The sequence below is a fragment of the Mus caroli genome, unplaced genomic scaffold, assembly GCF_978045245.1.
Source record: "Mus caroli unplaced genomic scaffold, Mus_caroli_1 scaffold_13, whole genome shotgun sequence".
NCBI lineage: Eukaryota > Metazoa > Chordata > Mammalia > Rodentia > Muridae > Mus > Mus caroli.
In genome coordinates this window covers 114,046,086-114,064,148 of record NW_028227268.1, presented here as the reverse complement: position 1 = coordinate 114,064,148, position 18,063 = coordinate 114,046,086, and the positions used below count along the sequence as shown (strand labels likewise).

The 18,063-nt window shown below is 38.1% G+C and overlaps 1 protein-coding gene across 1 annotated transcript in view; it reads left to right on the top strand.

Moving 5' to 3' along the window:
- The window catches only part of Abca13 (ATP binding cassette subfamily A member 13), a 485,227-nt gene that overhangs the window by 157,299 nt on the left and 309,865 nt on the right, over positions 1–18,063 (top strand). Inside the window, exons 29-30 of the mRNA XM_021177120.2 lie at positions 3,529–3,619; positions 16,454–16,630. Coding sequence (XP_021032779.1) covers positions 3,529–3,619; positions 16,454–16,630 — 268 coding nt within the window. The remainder of the gene's footprint in view (positions 1–3,528; positions 3,620–16,453; positions 16,631–18,063) is intronic.

Below are 18,063 nucleotides of genomic sequence, written 5' to 3'. Positions count from 1 at the left end.
GAAATGATCATTTGGTTTTTGTCTTTGAGTTTGTTTATATAGTGGATTACTTTGATGAATTTTTGTATATTAAACCATCCCTGCATCCCTGGAATGAAGCTTACTTGGTCATGATGGATGATTGTTTTGATGTGTTCTTGGATTCCATTAGTGAGAATTTTACTGAGTATTTTTGCATGGATATTCATAAGGGAAATTGTTCTGAAGTTCTCTATCTTTGTTGGGTCTTTATGTGGTTTAGGTATCAGAGTAATTGTTGATTCTTAGAATGAATTGGGTAGAGTACCTTCTGTTTCTATTTTGTGGAATAGTTTGAGAAGAATTGGAATTAGATCTTCCTTGAAGGTCTGATAGAACTCTGCACTAAATCCATCTGGTCCTGTTTTTTTTTTTTTGTTGTTGTTGTTGTTGGGAGACTATTAATGACTACTTCTAATTTTTTAGAGGATATTTGACTGTTTAAGTCATTAATCTGCTCCTGATTTAACTTTGGTACCTGCTATCTGTGTAGAAATTTGTCCATTTTATCCAGGTTTTCCAGTTTTGTTGAGTATAGCATTTTGTAGTAGGATCCGATGATGTTTTGGATTTCCTCAGGTTCTGTTGTTATGTCTCTCTTTTCATTTCTGATTTTGTTAAATAGGATGCTGTCCCTGTGCCTTCTAGTTTGTCTGGCTAAGGGTTTATCTATCTTGTTAATTTTCTTAAAGAACCAGCTTCTGGTTTGGTTGATTTTTTTGAATAGTTCTTTTTGTTTCCACTTGGTTGATTTCATCCCTGAGTTTGATTATTTCCTTCCATCTACTCTTCTTGGGTGACTTTGCTTCCTTTTGTTCTAGAGCTTTTAGGTGTGGTGTCAAGCTGCTAGTGTGTGCTCTCTCTAGCTTCTGTCCAGAGGCACTCAGAGTTATGAGGTTTCCTCTTAGAAATGCTTTCATTGTGTCCTATAATTTTGGGTATGTTTTGGTTTCATTTTCATTAAACTCTAAAAAGTCTTTAATTTCTTTCTTTATTTCTTCCTTGACCAAGGTATCATTGAGGAGAGTGTTGTTCAGCTTCCACGTGAATGTTGGCTTTCTATTATTTATGTTGTTCTTGAAGATCAGCCTTAGTCCATGATGATCTGACAGGATGTATGGGATAATTTCAATATTATTGCATCTGTTGAGGCCTGTTTTCTGACCAATTATATGGTCAGTTTTGGAGAAAGTACCATGAGGTGCTGAGAAGGAGGTATATTCTTTTGTTTTAGGATAAAATTTTCATTTGTTATCTGTTAAATTCATTTGTTTCATAACTTCTGTTAGTTTCAATGTGTCTCTGTTTAGTTTCTATTTCCAGGATCTCTCCATTGATGAGAGTGGGGTGTTTAAGTCTCCCAATCTTATTGTGTGAGGTACAATGTATGATTTGAGCTTTACTAAAGTTTCTTTAATGAATGTGGCTGCCCTTGTATTTGGAGCATAGATATTCAGAATTGAGAGTTCCTTTTGGAAGATTTTACCTTTGATGAGTATGAAGTGTCTTTTTTGTTAACTTTGGGTTGGAAGTCGATTTTATTAGATATTAGAATGGCTACTCCAGCTTGTTTCTTCAGACCATTTGCTTGGAAAATTGTTTTCCAGCCTTTCACTCTCAGGTATTGTCTGTCTTTTCCCCTGAGTTGGTTTTCTGTAAGCAGCAAAATTTTGGGTCCTGTTTGTGTAGCCAGTCTGTTAGTCTATGTCCTTTTATTGGGGAATTGATTCCACTGATATTAAGAGATTTTAAGGAAAAGTAATTGTTCCTTCCTGTTATTTTTGTTTTTAGAGTTGGGATTCTGTTCTTGTGGCTGTCTTCTTTGGGGTTTGTTTAAGGATTACTTTCTTGCTTTTTCTAGGGCGTAGTTTCCATACTTGTATTGGTGTTTTTCTGTTATTATCCTTTGAATGGCTGGCTTTGTGTAAAGATATTGTGTGAATTTGGTTTTGTCATGGAATACTTTGGTTTCTCCATCTATGGTACTTGAGAGTTTTGCTAGATATAGTAGCCTGGGCTGGCCTTTGTTTTCTCTTAGTGTCTGTATAACATCTGTCCAGGGACTTCTGGCTTTCATAGTCTCTGGTGAGAAGTCTGGAGTAATTCTAATAGGCCTGCCTTTATGTTACTGGACATTTTTCCCTTATTGCTTTTAATATTCTGTCTTTATTTAGTGCATTTGTTGTTCTGATTATTATGTGTCAGGAGGAATTTCTTTTCTGGTCCAGTGTATTTGGAGTTCTGTAGGCTTCTTTTATGTTCATGGGCATCTCTTTCTTTAGGTATGGGAAGTTTTCTTTCATAATTTTGTTGAAGATATTTACTGGCCCTTTAAGTTGAAAATCTTCATTCTCATCTACTCCTGTTATCCGCAGGTTTGGTCTTCTCATTGTGTAGTGGATTTCCTGGATGTTTTGAGTTAGGATCTTTTTGCATTTTCTTTGATTGTTGTACCCATGTTCCCTATTGAATCTTCTGCACCTGAGATTCTCTCTTCTATCTCTTGTATTCTGTTGCTGATGTTTTCATCTATGGCCTTGATTTCTTCCCTATGGTTTCTATCTCCTGAGTTGTTTTCCTTTGGGTTTTCTTTATTGTTTCTACTTCCCTTTTTATATCTTGGGTGGTTTTTTTTTTTTCAATTCCATCACCTGTTTTCCTGTAACTCTCTAAGGGATTTTTGTGTTTCCTCTTTAAAGGCTTCTAGCTGTTTACCTGTGTTTTCCTGTATTTCCTTCCTAAAGTCCTCCATCATCATCATGAAAAGTGACTTTTTTTCCATGTCTTGATTTTCTGGTGTGATGGTGTATCCAGGATATGCTATAGTGGGAGAGTTTGGCTCTGATGATGCCATGTAACCTTCGTTTCTGTTGCTTCTGTTTTTATGCTTGCCTCCTACATTCTGATTATCTCAAGTGCTAGCTACCCTCAATATATCTGATTGGAGCCTGTCCTTCCTATAATCCCAGTTGATTTAGGATTTCTCAGAGTCCAGTTTCCTCTGTAATTCTTTGATTGTGGGCTCCTGTGAACCTGAGATTCTGGGTATATCAGAGTTCTTGGCAGTCAAGCTCCTTTGAGACCCTGATATACTGGTGTGACCCAGCTCCTGTCATCCTGGGATCCTGTTGTCCTAAGATCCTGGGCATGTTACAGTGCCTGGAAGTGTTGTCTCCTTTGAGGACCATGGAGCTGTCTGGCCTCTTTGAAACCAAGGTAAACCAGAACTGATCAAATGGAACCTGAGCCTCTGGTCAGGAAGGGCTCTGGTGTCCTTGTTCCTGCTGTCACAGGCCAGTCACAATTGCATTGGAACTGATGTTGTGTTCCACTCGCCAGTGATCCTAAGAGCATGTGGAGAGTCCTCTGGGGACTGTGGGGGTGTCTGCCTATTCCACGCCCAAGGTGACAGGTCACTGGTGTTGACTCTTTTTCATGTATCATAAAACTTCCCATAGGTTTAATAAGTAAGTACAATCATTTCTGTTAAGCTTCCTTGTTTTCTTTTAGGATGCCCTGAGAAACAAATTTATAAGAAACTTTGTAGAGAGCCAGTTGCATATTGACATGGACAAGCTCACTGAAGATCTGCAGACATATGGTAAGAGTGCTGATGGGTTGCTTTGGATTCATCTGTCTAGGGCTGTGCAATTTGGATCCTGCCCACTGGCCATGCAGTAGCTGTAATACCGCATTTACCTTTACTCTCTCCCTTTCTCTTTCACTAACTGAACCCTAAGGTCTTCAAGTAGATATGCCATAAAGTTTGTTCACATCTTCAGGTCTCTTATTATAGCAGAAAGGCTAGAGAAAGGAAAACATTTCATTAGGCACAATACCTAATTTATTGAAAAATTATCAGTGAATGTGCCATTTGCAAAAGTAGAAAGGTCAGGTTGACTCTCTCTTACTTAATATGCCTGGGACATAAGAGCTTCAGACTTGGGAAGCTTTGTATACACTTAAAGGAATAGTTTCCAGATGAGACCCAAATCTACATACAAAATTCTTGTACTGAAGATAATTTTATACAGGAATTTTTAGTATGATACCAAATTTCATGATGTGAGATATTTCAATTGTGGTTTTATTGGAGCTGTCTGCTTTACTTTGTGATTTTTTTATGCTGATTTTCTTTTGCTATGTTTCAGCTCTCATAAATTTATTTCAATTGTTTTTTTTTCCATTTATATCTTTTTGCATAGTCCCTAGCTTTTTATTAAAAGTCTGTCTATTTTCAGCATAATTGGGCCTAATTATGTTTTAAATCTCTGCTATTAACATACTATTTGTCTTTTGTTGGTTTTTTTGTTTTTTTTTTTCTCTTGAATTTTGGTTATTCAGCTTTATCTCTAATGAATATTAAATGTTTTCATTGATGATCAGACATTTCATAGTGAAAAGTAGTTGTGAAAATGAATTTATACCCTTCAAATGGTGCTATCTTCAGTAGATCATTCATTTCCTTGATTTTTGCAGAGAACTGTGATGTGATTACAGTTTTTTTTCAGTTTTAAATTTTTTAATGTATGAATTGATGTTATTAACATAGTGTTCACCTTTATTTTGAAATGATCATATGATATCAGTCAGTAAAAAATAAAATATAAAAATAAAATCAAGAATCGCTCATAGCTTAGTGCATGCAGCTGGCACACTTCACCAGAGAACTTTCTTTCTGCTGTGGATGATGGTCAACACAGAAATTCATAGCTCATCAAAGTACGGAGAATAAAGGTCTCTGCTGCAAATGGGACAACTGTATGACAACTATACACAGATGCAGGCACTATCTTGGAAGAGGGAGAAGGAAGACTTTTTTTTTTGTATCAATTAGACAACTTTTACTAAATGAGAAAACTACATTTAAAATGTGCTTTAAACAAAATGGAATTAGAAAAAAAAAGACATGCATTTTAAAGAACTTTTGCACTGTGCTGAAAATCAAATGTTTCTTGCAGTAATATAATGTGCCAATCCATAAAATGTTAACAGAGTTCTCAATTTAATACTTTTAAGGACGCTATAAGGTTTCACACATCTATGGTAACACATAAGAAGGGCATTATATAAACATTATGTCCATCCTATGAAGCGTATGAATTTTACAATGTTCAATAAAAGACTTTAGAATCACATCCAGTAAGTGTCACATCCAAAGAATCATAAGTCTGTGTATGCTCTTAGTTCCTCCTTCTAAAATCTTTGTTGACTTTGCTACTCCTTGACATTTGTTAATGCTAACCCTTAAAAAAAAAGAACAGGGAAAGAAATACTGCAATAAACTCTTGATCATATACAGAAATTATTGCTACTATACTTCACTACAAAGCATGTCTATACACATCATGACCTTTGATTATGAAAATTGAGTAAAAATCTTTAGTGACATAGCCTTACAGTCAAAACAACATCCACATGGCAATTATTAGACAGTGAAGCACCCAATACTCAGAGCTGACAAATGTCCCACTGATCAGCGTTCATTTAAATATATCGAGAAGGAAGACTTTAAGAGCCAGAAGAGTATGTGTATGTGTAGGGCAATACAGTGAAACAGTATCTCCTAGACATGACAGGACCACACATCCACAGCACCCGTGGTTGCATGCAAAAGTCCCACATAGAGCCAGAGCACTCTGATACAGAGTAAGAATGGGATCATAAGCTCCTTCCCCGAAGTTTGTAATGAATTCCAATGCATTTCTGAACTCCTTCCTATTTTCTACTTTTTGTAAATGTCAAATACTTTCTGACAAACTTTCATATTCTTTGACTATGACTCCCACACTGATATTTGATTGACAATGAAATACAAGAACATCAACTTTACTTTCTGTGGTTTTGAGAATCAAACAGTTCAGATAAACATGATCAGCTCCATGTAGAAGGCTAACCTAGTGCCGGTTTGACCAAGATTGTCTTTGATTTTTTTTTTTCAAAAGCAATTTTTTATAAGATATTTTCTTCATTTACATTTCAAATGCTATCCCAAAAGTCCTATATACCCTCCCCCGTCCTGCTCGTCAACCCACCCACTCCTGCTTCATGGCCCTGGCATTCCCCTGTACTAGGGCATATGATCTTCACAAGACCAAGGGCCTCTCCTCCCAATGATGGCTGACTACGCCATCTTCTGCTACATATGCAGCTAGAGACACGAGCTCTGTGGTACTGGTTAGTTCATATTGTTGTTCGTTCTATAAGGTTGCAGAGCCCTTTAGTTCCTTGGGTAATTTCTCTAGCTCCTTCATTGGGGGCCCTGTTTTCCATACAATAGATGATTGTGAGCATACACTTCTGTATTTGCCAGGCACTGGCATAGCCTCACAAGAGATAGCTATAGCAGGGTCCTGTCAGCAAAATCTTGCTGGCATATGCAATAGTGTCTGCGTTTGGTGGTTGTTTATGGGATGGATCCCCAGATGGGGCAATCTCTAGATGGTCCTTTCTTACATCTCAGCTCCAAATTTTGTCTCTGTAACTCCTTCCATGGGTATTTTGTTCCCTCTTCTAAGAAGGAATGAAGTATCTACACTTTGGTTTTCCTTCTTCTTGAGCTTCATGCATTTTGCAGATTGTATCTTGGGTATTCTAAGTTTCTGGGCTAATATCTGGTTCTCCGTGAGTACATATCATGTGAGTTCTTTTGTGATTGTGTTACCTTCACTCAGGATGATATACTCTAGATTCATCCATTTGCCTAAGAATTTCATAAACTCATTGTTTTTAATAGCTGAGTAGTACTCCATTGTGTAAATGTACCACATTTTCTGTATCTATTCCTCTGTTGAGGGACATCTGGGTTCTTTCCAGCTTCTGGCTCTTATAAATAAGGCTGCTATGAACATGGTGGAGCATGTGTTCTTATTACCAGTTGGAACATCATCTGGATATATGTCCAGGAGAAGTATTGCTGGATCATCCAATAGTACTAGGTCCAATTTTCTAAGGCTCCACCAGAAAATTTCCAGAGTGGATGTACAAGCTTGTAAGACCATCAGCAATGAAGGAGTGTTCCTCTTTCTCCACATCCTTGCCAGCATCTGCTGTCACCTGAATTTTTGATCTTAGCCATTCTTACTGATGTGAGGTGGAATCTCAGGGTTGTTTTGATTTGCATTTCCCTGATGATTATGGAAGTTGATCATTTTTTTTCAGGTGCTTCTCAGTCATTCAGTATTCCTCAGTTGATCTTTCTTTGTTTAGCTCTGTATCCCATTTAATAATGGGGGGATTTGATTTTCTGGAGTCCAGCTTTTGAGTTATTTGTATATATTGGATATTAGTCCTCAATCAGATTTAGGATTGGTAAAGATCCTTTCCCAATCTGTTGGTGGCCTTTTTGTCTTATTGGCAGTGTCTTTTTACCTTACAGAAGCTTTGCAATTTTATGAGGTCCCATTTGTCAATTCTCAATCTTACAGCACAAGCCATTGCTGTTCAGTTCAGGAATTTTTCCCCTGTGCCCATATCTTCAAGGTTTTCCCCCACTTTTTCCTCTATAAGTTTTAGTGTCTCTGGTTTTATGTGGAGTTCCTTGAAACACTTAGACTTGAGTTATGTACAAGGAGATAAGAATGGATCATTTCACATTCTTCTACATAACTCCCAAGTTGAACCAGCACCATTTGTTGAAAATGCTGTCTTTTTTTTCCATTGGATTGTTTAGTTCCTTTGTCAATGATGAAGTCACCATAGATGTGTGGGTTCATTTCTGGGTCTTCAGTTCTATTCCATTGATCTACTTGTCTGTTGCTGTACCAGTACTGTGCAGTTTTTCACAGTTGCTCTGTAGTACAGCTTGAGGTCAGGCATGGTGATTCCACCAGAGGTTCTTTTATCCTTGAGAAGAGTTTTGCTATGCTAGGTTTTTTTGTTATTCCAGATGAATTTGCAAGTTGCCCTTTCTAACTCAGTAAAGAATTGAGTTGGAATTTTGATGGGGATTTCATTGAATCTATAGATTGCTTTTGGCAAATTAGCCATTTTTACTATATTAATTCTCCCAATCCATGAGCATGGCTCCATCTACTGTGATCTTCTTTGATTTCTTTCTTTAGAGACTTGAAGTTCTTTATTTTCCTTAGTTAGAGTCACACCAAGGTATTTTATATTATTTGTGACTAATTTGAAGGGTGTTATTTCCCTAATTTCTTTGTCAACCTGTTTATCCTTTGTGTAGAGAAAGGCCATTGATTTGTTTGAGTTAATTTTATATCTAGCTACTTCACTGAAGCTGTTTATTAGTTTTAGGAGTTTCTGGTGGAATTTTTAGAGTCACACACACACACACACACACACACACACACACACACACACACATATATATATATATATATATATATATATATATATACTATATATATATTATCGTATCATCAGCAAATTGTAATATTTTGACTTCTTCCTTTCCAGTTTGTATTCCCTTGATCTCCTTCGGTTGTCTAATTGCTCAGGTTAGGACTTCAAGTACTATATTGAATAGGTAGGGAGAGAGTGGACAACCTTGTCTTGTCCCTCATTTTAGTATGATTGATTCCAGCTACTCTCCATTTATTTTGATGTTGGCTAGTGGTTTGCTGTATATTGCTTTTATTATATTTAGGTATGGGCCTTGAATTCCTGATCTTTTCAAGACTTATATCATGAATGGGTGTTAGATTTTGTCAAATACTTTTTCAGCATCTAACAAGATGATCATGTGGTTTTTGCCTTTGAGTTTGTTTATATAGTGGATTATTTGATGGATTTCTGTATATTAAACCATTCCTGCATCCCTGGAATGAAGCCTACTTGGTCATGATGGATGATTGTTTTGATGTGTCCTTGGATTCTGTTAGTGAGAATTTTACTGAGTAATTTTGCATGGATATTCATAAGGGAAACTGGTCTGAAGTATTCTTTCTTTGTTGGATCTTTGTGTGGCTTAGGAATCAGAATAATTGTGGCTTCATAGAATGTATTGGGTAGAGTACCTTCTGTTACTATTTTGTGGTATAGTTTGAGGAGAGTTGTATTTAGGTCTTATTTGAAGGCCTGATAGAAGTCTGCACTAAACCCATCTGATGTTGTGCTTTTTTTGGTTGGGAGACTATTAATGACTGCTTCTATTTCTTTAGGGGAAATGGGACTGTTTAGATCATTAATCTGATCCTGACTAAACTTTGGTACCTGGTATCTGTCTAGGAAATTGTACATTTCATCTATGTTTTCCAGTTTTGCTGAGTGTAGCCTTTTATAGTAGGATCTGATGATGTTTTGGATTTCCTCAGGTTCTGTTTTTATGTCTCCTTTTTTATTTCTGATTTTGATAATTAGGATACTGTCCCTGTGCACTCTAGTTAGTCTGGCTAAGGGTTTATCTATCTTGTTGATTTTCTCAAAGAACCAGCTCCTTGTTTGGTTGATTCTTTGAATAGTTCTTCTTGTTTCCACTTGGTTTATTTTGCCCCTGAGTTTGATTATTTCCTGCTGTCTACTGCTCTTGGGTGAATTTGCTTCTTTTCCTTCTAGAGCTGATAGGTGTGCTGTCAAGCTGCTAATGTGTGCTCTCTCTAGTTTCTTTTTGGCAGCACTAAGAGCTATGGGTTTTCCTCTTAGAAATGCTTTCATTGTGTCCTATCAATTTGGGTATGTTTTGGCTTCATTTTCATTAAGCTCTAAAAAGTCTTTAATTCCTTTCTTTATTTCTTCCTTGACCAAGATATCATTGAGAAGAGTGTTGTTCAGCTTCCATGTAAATGTTGGCTTTCTATTATTTATGTTGTTATTAAAGATCAGCCTTAGTCCATGGTGATCTGATAGGATGTATGGGATAATTTCAATATTATTGCATCTGTTGAAGCCTGTTTTCTGTCCAGTAGTTTTGGAGAAGGTACCATGAGGTGCTGAGAAAAAGGTATATCCTTTTGTTTTAGGATAAAATATTCAGTTGTTATCTGTTAAATCCATTTGTTTCATAACTTCTGTTAGTTTCAATGTGTCTCTGTTTAGTTTCTATTTCCAGGATCTGTCCATTGATGAGATTGGGGTGTTTAAGTCTCCCACTCTTATTGTCTGAGGTGCAATGTATGATTTGAGCTTTACTAAAGTTTCTTTAATGAATGTGGCTGCCCTTGCATTTGCAGCATAGGTATTCAGAATTGAGAGTTTATCTTGGAAGGTTTTAACTTTGAAAGTGCCCCTCCTTGTCTTTTTTTGATAATTTTGAGTTGGAAGTTGTTTCTTCGGACCATTTCCTTGGAAAATTGTTTTCTAGTCTTTTACTCTTAGGTAGTGTCTTTTTGTCTGAGGTGTGTTTCCTGTATGCAGCAAAATGTTGGGTCCTGTTTATGTAACCAGTCTGCTAGTCTATGTCTTTTTATTGGGGAACTGAGTCCATTGAAATTAAGAGATATTAAGGAAAATTAATTGTTGCTTCCTGTTATTTTTGTTGTTAAAGTTGGTATTCTGTTCCTGGGAATATCTTCTTTTAGGTTTGTTGAAGTATTACTTTCTTGCTTTCTGTAGTTCTCTTGAATTCCTTTAAGTGAGTTATTAATTCCCTTCTTAAAATCCTCTACCCAGCATCATGAGATATGATTTTAAATCTGAAAATTGCTTTTTGGGTGTGTTGGGGTATCCAGGACTCACTGTGGTGGGCATACTGTGTTCTGATGATGCCGAGTGTTCTTGATTTCTGTTAGTAAAATGTTTACATTTTCTTTTCCCTATCTGGTAATATCTGGTGTTAGATGCTCTGTCTCTGGCTGGAGTTTATTCCTTCCTTGTGTTTCCTTCCCTCCCTTGTGTTAGAGCTTTCTTTCTTTCTTTCTTTCTTTCTTTCTTTCTTTCTTTCTTTCTTTCTTTCTTTCTTTCTTTCTTTCTTTCTTTCTTTCTTTTTTCCTTCCTTCCTTTTTTCCTTCCTTCCTTTTTTCCTTCCTTCCTTTTTTCCTTCCTTCCTTCCTTCCTTCTTTCTTTCTTTCTTTCTTTCTTTCTACTTCCCCCCACATTTTTATTAGATATTTTCCTCATTTACATTTCAAATGCTATCCCAAAATTCCCCTATACCCTCCCCCACTCTGCTCCCCTACCCACTCACTCCCACTTCTTGGCCCTGGAATTCCCCTGTACTGAGGCATATAAAGTTTACTAGACCAAGGGGCCTTTCTTCTCAGTGATGATCGAGTAGGCCATCTTCTGCTTCATATGCAACTAGAGACACGAGCTCTGGGGTACTGATTAGTTCATATTGTTGTTCCACCTATAGAGTTGCAAACCCCTTCAGCTCTTGGGTACTTTCTCTAGCTCCTATATTGGGGGCCCTGTGTTCCATCCTATAGATGACTGTGAGCATCCACTTCTGCATTTGCCAGGCACTGGCAAACCTCACAGGAGACAGCTATATCAGGGTCCCTTCAGCAAAATCTTGCTGCCATATGCAATAGTGTATACATTTGGTGGCTGAATATGGGATGGACCCCTGGGTGGGCCAGTCTCTGGATGGTCCATCCTTCATCTTAGCTCCAAACTTTGTCTCTGCAACTCCTTCCATAGATATTTTATTCCCTATTCTAGGGAGGAATGAAGTATCCATGTGTTGGTCTTCCTTCTTGATTTTCTTGTGTTTTGGAACTTGTATCGTGGGTATCTAGGTTTCTGGGGTAATATCTACTCATCAGTGAGTGCATATCAAGGTACTTCTTAAGGGAGCTAAAAACATCCAGTGGAAAAAAGACAGAATTTTCAACAAATGGTGCTGGCACAACTGGCTGTTATCATGTAGAATAATGAGAATTGATCCATTCTTTTCTCCTTGTACAAAGCTCAAGTCTACATGGATCAAAGAACTCCACATAAAACCAGAGACACTGAAAATTATAGAGGAGAAAGTGGGGGAAACCCTCAAAGATATGGGCACAGGGAAAAATTCCTAAAAAGAGCAGCAATGGCCTGTCCTGTAAGATCAAGAATCAACAAATGGGACGTCATAAAATTGCAAAGCTTCTGTAGGAGTTTTCCCTTTATTATTCTTTGAAGGGATGGATTCCTGGAAAGATATTGTGTGAATTTGTTTTTGTCATGGGATACTTTGTTTTCCCCATCTATGGTAATTGAGAGTTTTGTTGGGTATAGTAGCCTGGGCTGGCATTCATATTCTTTTAGTGACTGTATAACCTCTGTCCAGGAATTTTGGCTTCCATAGTCTCTGGTGAGAAGTCTGGTGTAATTCTAATAGGTTTGCCTTTTTATGTTACTTGACCGTTTTCCCTTACTGTTTTTAATATCCTATATTTAGTGTATTTGTTGTTCTGATTATTATGTGACAAGAGGAATTTCTTTTCTGGTCCAGTGTATTTGGAGTTCTGTAGGCTTCTTGTATGTTTATGGGCATCTCTTTCTTTAGGCTAGGGAAGTTTTCTTGTATAATTTTGTTGAAGATATTTACTGACCCTTTAAGTTGAAAATCATCTTTCTCATCTGTTCCAATTATCCTTAGGTTTGGTCTTCTCATTATGCCCTGGATTTCCTGGATGTTTTGAGTTAGGATCTTTTTGCATTTTGTATTTTCTTTGATTGTTGTGTCCATGTTTTCTATGGAATCTTCTGCACCTGAGATTCTCTCTTCCATCTCTTGGATTGTGTTGCTGATCCTTTCATCTATGACTCCTGATTTCTTTCCTAGGATTTCTATCTCCAGAGTTGTTTTCCTTATTGTTTTTACTTCCATTTTTAGATTTTGGATGCCTTTGTTCAATTCTGTCACCTGTTTGTTTGTGTTGTCCTGTAATTCTTTAAGGGATTTGGGTGTTTCCTCTTTAAGGATTTCTATCTGTTTAGCAGTGTTTTACTGTAATTCTTTGAGGGATTTTTGTGCTTCCTCTTTAAGGACTTCTACCTGTTTAGCAGTGTTCTCTTGTATTCCTTTAAATGAGTTATTAATGCTCTTCTTAAAATCCTCTACCCAGCATCATGAGATATAATTTTAAATCTGAAAATTGCTTTTTGGGTGTGTTGGGGTATTCAGGACTCACTGTGGTGGGCATACTGTGTTCTGATGATGCCAAGTGTTCTTGCTTTCTGTTAGTAAGATTTTTACATTTGTCTTTCCCTATCTGGTAATCTCCGGTGTTAGATATTCTAGCTGTTTCTGGCTGGAGTTTGTTCCTTCTGTGATTCTGTTAGGCTCTGTCAGCACTCCTTTGAGTCCAATGAACCCCTTCTGCTGATCGGGTGGGTTTTCTTTGTCCCTGTTCCTGCTGGCACAAGCCCCTATGGGTTGTTTTGGAGGAGATGTTGCATTCCACTCACCAGTCCAAGATCCTGGGTGTGCGAGGGCACCTGTGGAGTGGAGAGTCCTCTGGGAACCTGGGACCGGCCGCCAACTTTGCACCCAATATGGCATGAGTCTTGGGGTCACATTTTCTTTTTTTTTTTTAAATCCTATTTGGGCTTACTGTTCACTTTTCTTCTGCCCATGAGGCATAGCCCCACTAGGGTAGTAAAGGGTCTGAATTAAGAAATGGGTGTTTACTAGAGTCAATATTGTTAGAAGCCTATGAAGTCTAAGCCCCATGGGACTTCTGGATAATTAGCCTATATATAATTATTTTTTAAAATAAAAGTTAAAAAAAAAAAAAAAAAAAAAAAAGGCGTGCGCCGGGCGTGGTGGCGCACGCCTTTAATCCCAGCACTCGGGAGGCAAGAGGCAGGCGGATTTCTGAGTTCGAGGCCAGCCTGGTCTACAAAGTGAGTGCCAGGACAGCCAGGGCTACACAGAGAAACCCTGTCTCGAAAAACCAAAAAAAAAAAAAAAAAATAATAATAAATAAATAAAAAAAAATAAAAGTTGCCAGCATGTATGTGTGCATGCCACATGTGTGCCTGGTACTTGAGGAATTCAGAAGAAGGCATAGGATCTCCTGGAACTGGAGTTTACTGATGGTTGTGAGCTACCATGTGGGTTCTGGGAACTAAATCATGATACTCTGCAGGAGCAACCAGTGCTCTTAAACACTAAGCCCATTTCTTCTCCTTTGAGTTTCATAGTTTTTTTTTTAATAAATTGGATATTTTCTTTATTTACATTTCAAATGTTATCCCCTTTCTTCATTTCCCCTCCAAAAACCCCTTCTTCCTCCCCCTGCTCACCAACCCACCTACTCCTGCTTCCTGGCCCTGGCATTCCCCTTCACTGGAGCATAGAACCTTCACAGGACTAAGTGTCTCTCCTCCCACTGATGTCTGACTAGGCCATCCTCTACTACATATGCTATGAGTCCTACCATGTGAACTCTTTGGTTGGTAGTTTATTCCCTGGGAACTCTAAGTGCACTGGTTAGTTCATATTGTTGTTCCTCCTCTGGGCTGCAAAACCCTAGAGCTCCTTGACTACTTTCTCTAGCTCCTTCATTGAGGACCCTACGCTCAGTTCAATGGATGGCTGTGAGCATCCACTTCTGTACTTGTCAGGCACTGACAGAGCCTTTTAGGGGACAGCTATATCAGGCTCCTGTGAGCAAGCACTTACTGACATCCACAGTAGTGTCTGGGTTTGGTGATTGTATATGGGATGGATCTCCAGGGGGACCAATCTCTGGATGGTCATTCCTTCAGTCTCTGCTCTACACTTTGTCTCTGTAACTCCTTCCATGGATGTTTTGTTCCCCCTTCTAAGAAGGATTGAAGTATCCACATTTGGACTTCCTTCTTCTTGAGCTTCATGTGGTCTGTGAATTGTATCTTGGGTATTCTGAGCTTCTGAGCTAATATCCACTTATCAGTGAGTATATATCATGTGTGTTCTTTTGTGATTGTGTTACCTCACTCAGGATGATATCCTCTAGATCCATCCATTTGCCTAAGAATTTCATAAATTCATTGTTTTTAATAGCTGAGTAGTACTCCATTGGGTAAATGTTCCACATTTTCTGTATCCATTCCTCTGTTGAGGGACATCTGGGTTCTTTCCAGCTTCTGGCTATTATAAATAAGGCTGCTATGAACTTAGTGGAGCATGTTTTTCACTACCTATTCAATATAGTACTTGAAGTCCTGGCCAGAGCAATTAGACAACAAAAGGAGATCAAAGGAATACAAATTGGAAAGGAAGAAGTCAAAATATCACTATTTTCAGATGATACGATAGTATACTTAAGTGACCCAAGAAATTCCATCAGAGAATTCCTAAACCTGGTAAACAACTGCAGCAAAGTAGCTGGATATAAAATTAACTCAAACAAATCAGTGGCCTTCCTCTACAGAAAGGATAAACAGACTGAGAAAGAAATTAGGTAAACAACACCCTTCACAATAGTTATGAATAATATAAAATACCTTGGTGTGACTCGAACTAAGCAAGTGAAAGATCTGTATGATAAGAGCTTCAAGTCTTTGAAGAAAGAAATTGAGGAAGATTTCAGAAAATGGAAAGATCTCCCATGCTCATGGATGAGCACGATCAATATAGTAAAAATGGCCATGTTGCCAAAAGCAATCTATAGATTCAGTGCAATCCCCATCAAAATTCTAACTCAATTCTTCTCATAGTTAGAAAGAGCGATTTGCAAATTCATCTGGAATAATAAAAAAACCTAGAATAGTGAAAACTATTCTCAACAATAAAAGAACTTCTGGTGGAATTACCATCCCTGACCTCAAGCTCTATAGTACACTACAGAGCAATTTTAATAAAAACTGCATTGTATTGGTACAGCGACAGACAGGTAGATCAATGGAAGTAATTCCCTCTGTGGTCTTTTAGGCCTGAGGGTTATTACTCAATATACAATTAAGAGAACCTTGTTGTTATAATTCCTGCAACATTTTTTTTAGCTCTATTTAAACATTAATGCCATTTTTATACTTAGAGTTTAAATCATCATCAAAGTTTGGTTCTTGTAACAAAATGTCATGTTAACATCCGAGTGGAGGAATGGTTCCGTTGGCTCAGAGTTTCAGAGGTGTCAGTCATCTTGAATAGAGGGGTATGGCTTAATACCCCTTAACACCCCAAGTGCTTAAATAATAGTAGCAGGAAGTAGAAGAAAGGTCATGCAGGTAAAGCCCAGGGCAAAGGACATGCCTTGCTGACTTCCTGCAAATACCCATCCTCCACTTTTGACATTTGTCAACTAGAGCCATCAAAAATTCATCTGTGTATTAGCTAAGAGCATTCATGGCCACCAGTAACTTATTTTTCCCATTTGATGTATCATCAAGACTATATATACACACATATACACACATACACATACACACACATTTACACACAAGTGTATAATAGAGAGTTTGCTGTTGGCTAATAGTTCATTCTGTGTATAAATAAAACTGGTATCTTTTAGGTTCTTTTCAAATGAACAAACATTCATTTTTATATTTATTTGTATGATACCCATTGGAGCACTGGAGTGAAAGAGAAGTTGATTTGTTCTAATTTGTTTGCTGTTTCTAGGACGGATGTTAGATAAGATGTTTAACCATGTTGAAGCTGGACACTTCAGGTTCTTGGGTGGTATGTTGGCCAATCTCTCTTCCTGTGTGGTGTTGGACCGATTCCAGGCAGTGGAGACTGTTGACACCCTGGAGACCAAGGCACATGAACTCATGCAGCAGAATAGTTTCTTGGCCAGTAAGTACTTGGCAGAAAAAAATGTGCTCACTAGCACAAGAGCTCTGATAGGTGGTCATTTTTTTCTCATCTTCCTTAGTGCATCTTAAGTTGATCTGGGAAGAAGTCTTCTATATAAATCATAAAATGAAACAGAGGTATATGCACTGAACTAGTGAGTAGATGCTCCCAATGCTGTAATGACAGGCAACTGTTCACAATCCCAAGGCACCACTACCTGCTATATCTCATTTTACTGTTTTGACTTCATTTTATGGTGAAATCTCACATGAGAAGCACTGTACTCAAATTTCCTCCATCACTTTTTTTTTTTAATCACAGTATCTTGATGCTCTGAAGTAGTAAAGAAAAAAGACAATGGGCAGTTAGATTCCATTATCAGTTGTTCACCTAGCCAGCATAAATGTGATGCATCCTTATATTCTTTTTGAGCAAACGTGATTATTTTGTTGCTGTGTGATTTAAGGTAGGACCTTGTGCAAATTCAGTACATGCACCATTGCTAGACCATATGTCCAACTCCAGAGAGTTTATTGGGGTTTGAGATGAGTTTGCTAGGGATGCAGGAATGCTGTAGCAAACCACTACCAAGTTCAGCCTGGAAACCCAGCAGACCCTTGCTACATTATAGTTCTGCAGACTAGAAGTCTAAAATCAAGGTATCCACTGGTTTCCTTGGATGGCTGTTAGGATCTTCTGTGGGTGTGTATTGGCTTATTGATGCATGTTTCCTCCTGAAATTTCTTTATATAATCTATGCATATATCTGCCAAATGATCCCTTTTTATAGGGATACAATCATGTTGAATTAAGGCCTACTCTGCCAGCATCTTTTTAACATGACAATACATTTCAAGGTATAATTTTCCTGGGTGGGAAAAGGATAGCTCTGTAGATAAAAGATTGTTGTGCAAGCTTGAGGACTTAAGTTCAAATCCACAGTACCAGTATTAAAACAAACAAATGTTGGAAACCAACCCGTGGCTCACATGAACTGGGTTTCACCTGGGAGGCAAGCCGGGGCTGAAACGAGAGGGGAACTAGGCAGACGAGAGGGGAACTAGGCAGATGAGAGAGAAATCGATCCAAGACAAGGTTCCTGATCAAGGATCAACTGTTTAATGGCAAATGCGCTTATAAAGGGGCGGGGGAGTCCCATTCCTGCCAATTCATCCTTGGAACCTGGAACCAGCTGCAGGTGATGACGTTCAGGATAGGGTGTGGTCTCCAGAATAGTTTGGCAGCCTCCCAGCAGGAAGAGGAACAGCTACAGTGGCTGAACAATAGAGTGATCTAGGAAGGCTCCATCTTAGGTAATCTCCTTAGTGGCAGAAAAGGTCAAGGTCTGGCTCAGTCTGCTTCAGGCTTGGGGGAGGTTACAAACAAACAAACAAACAAACAAACAAGCAAAGAGACAAGCCATGTTTACATAT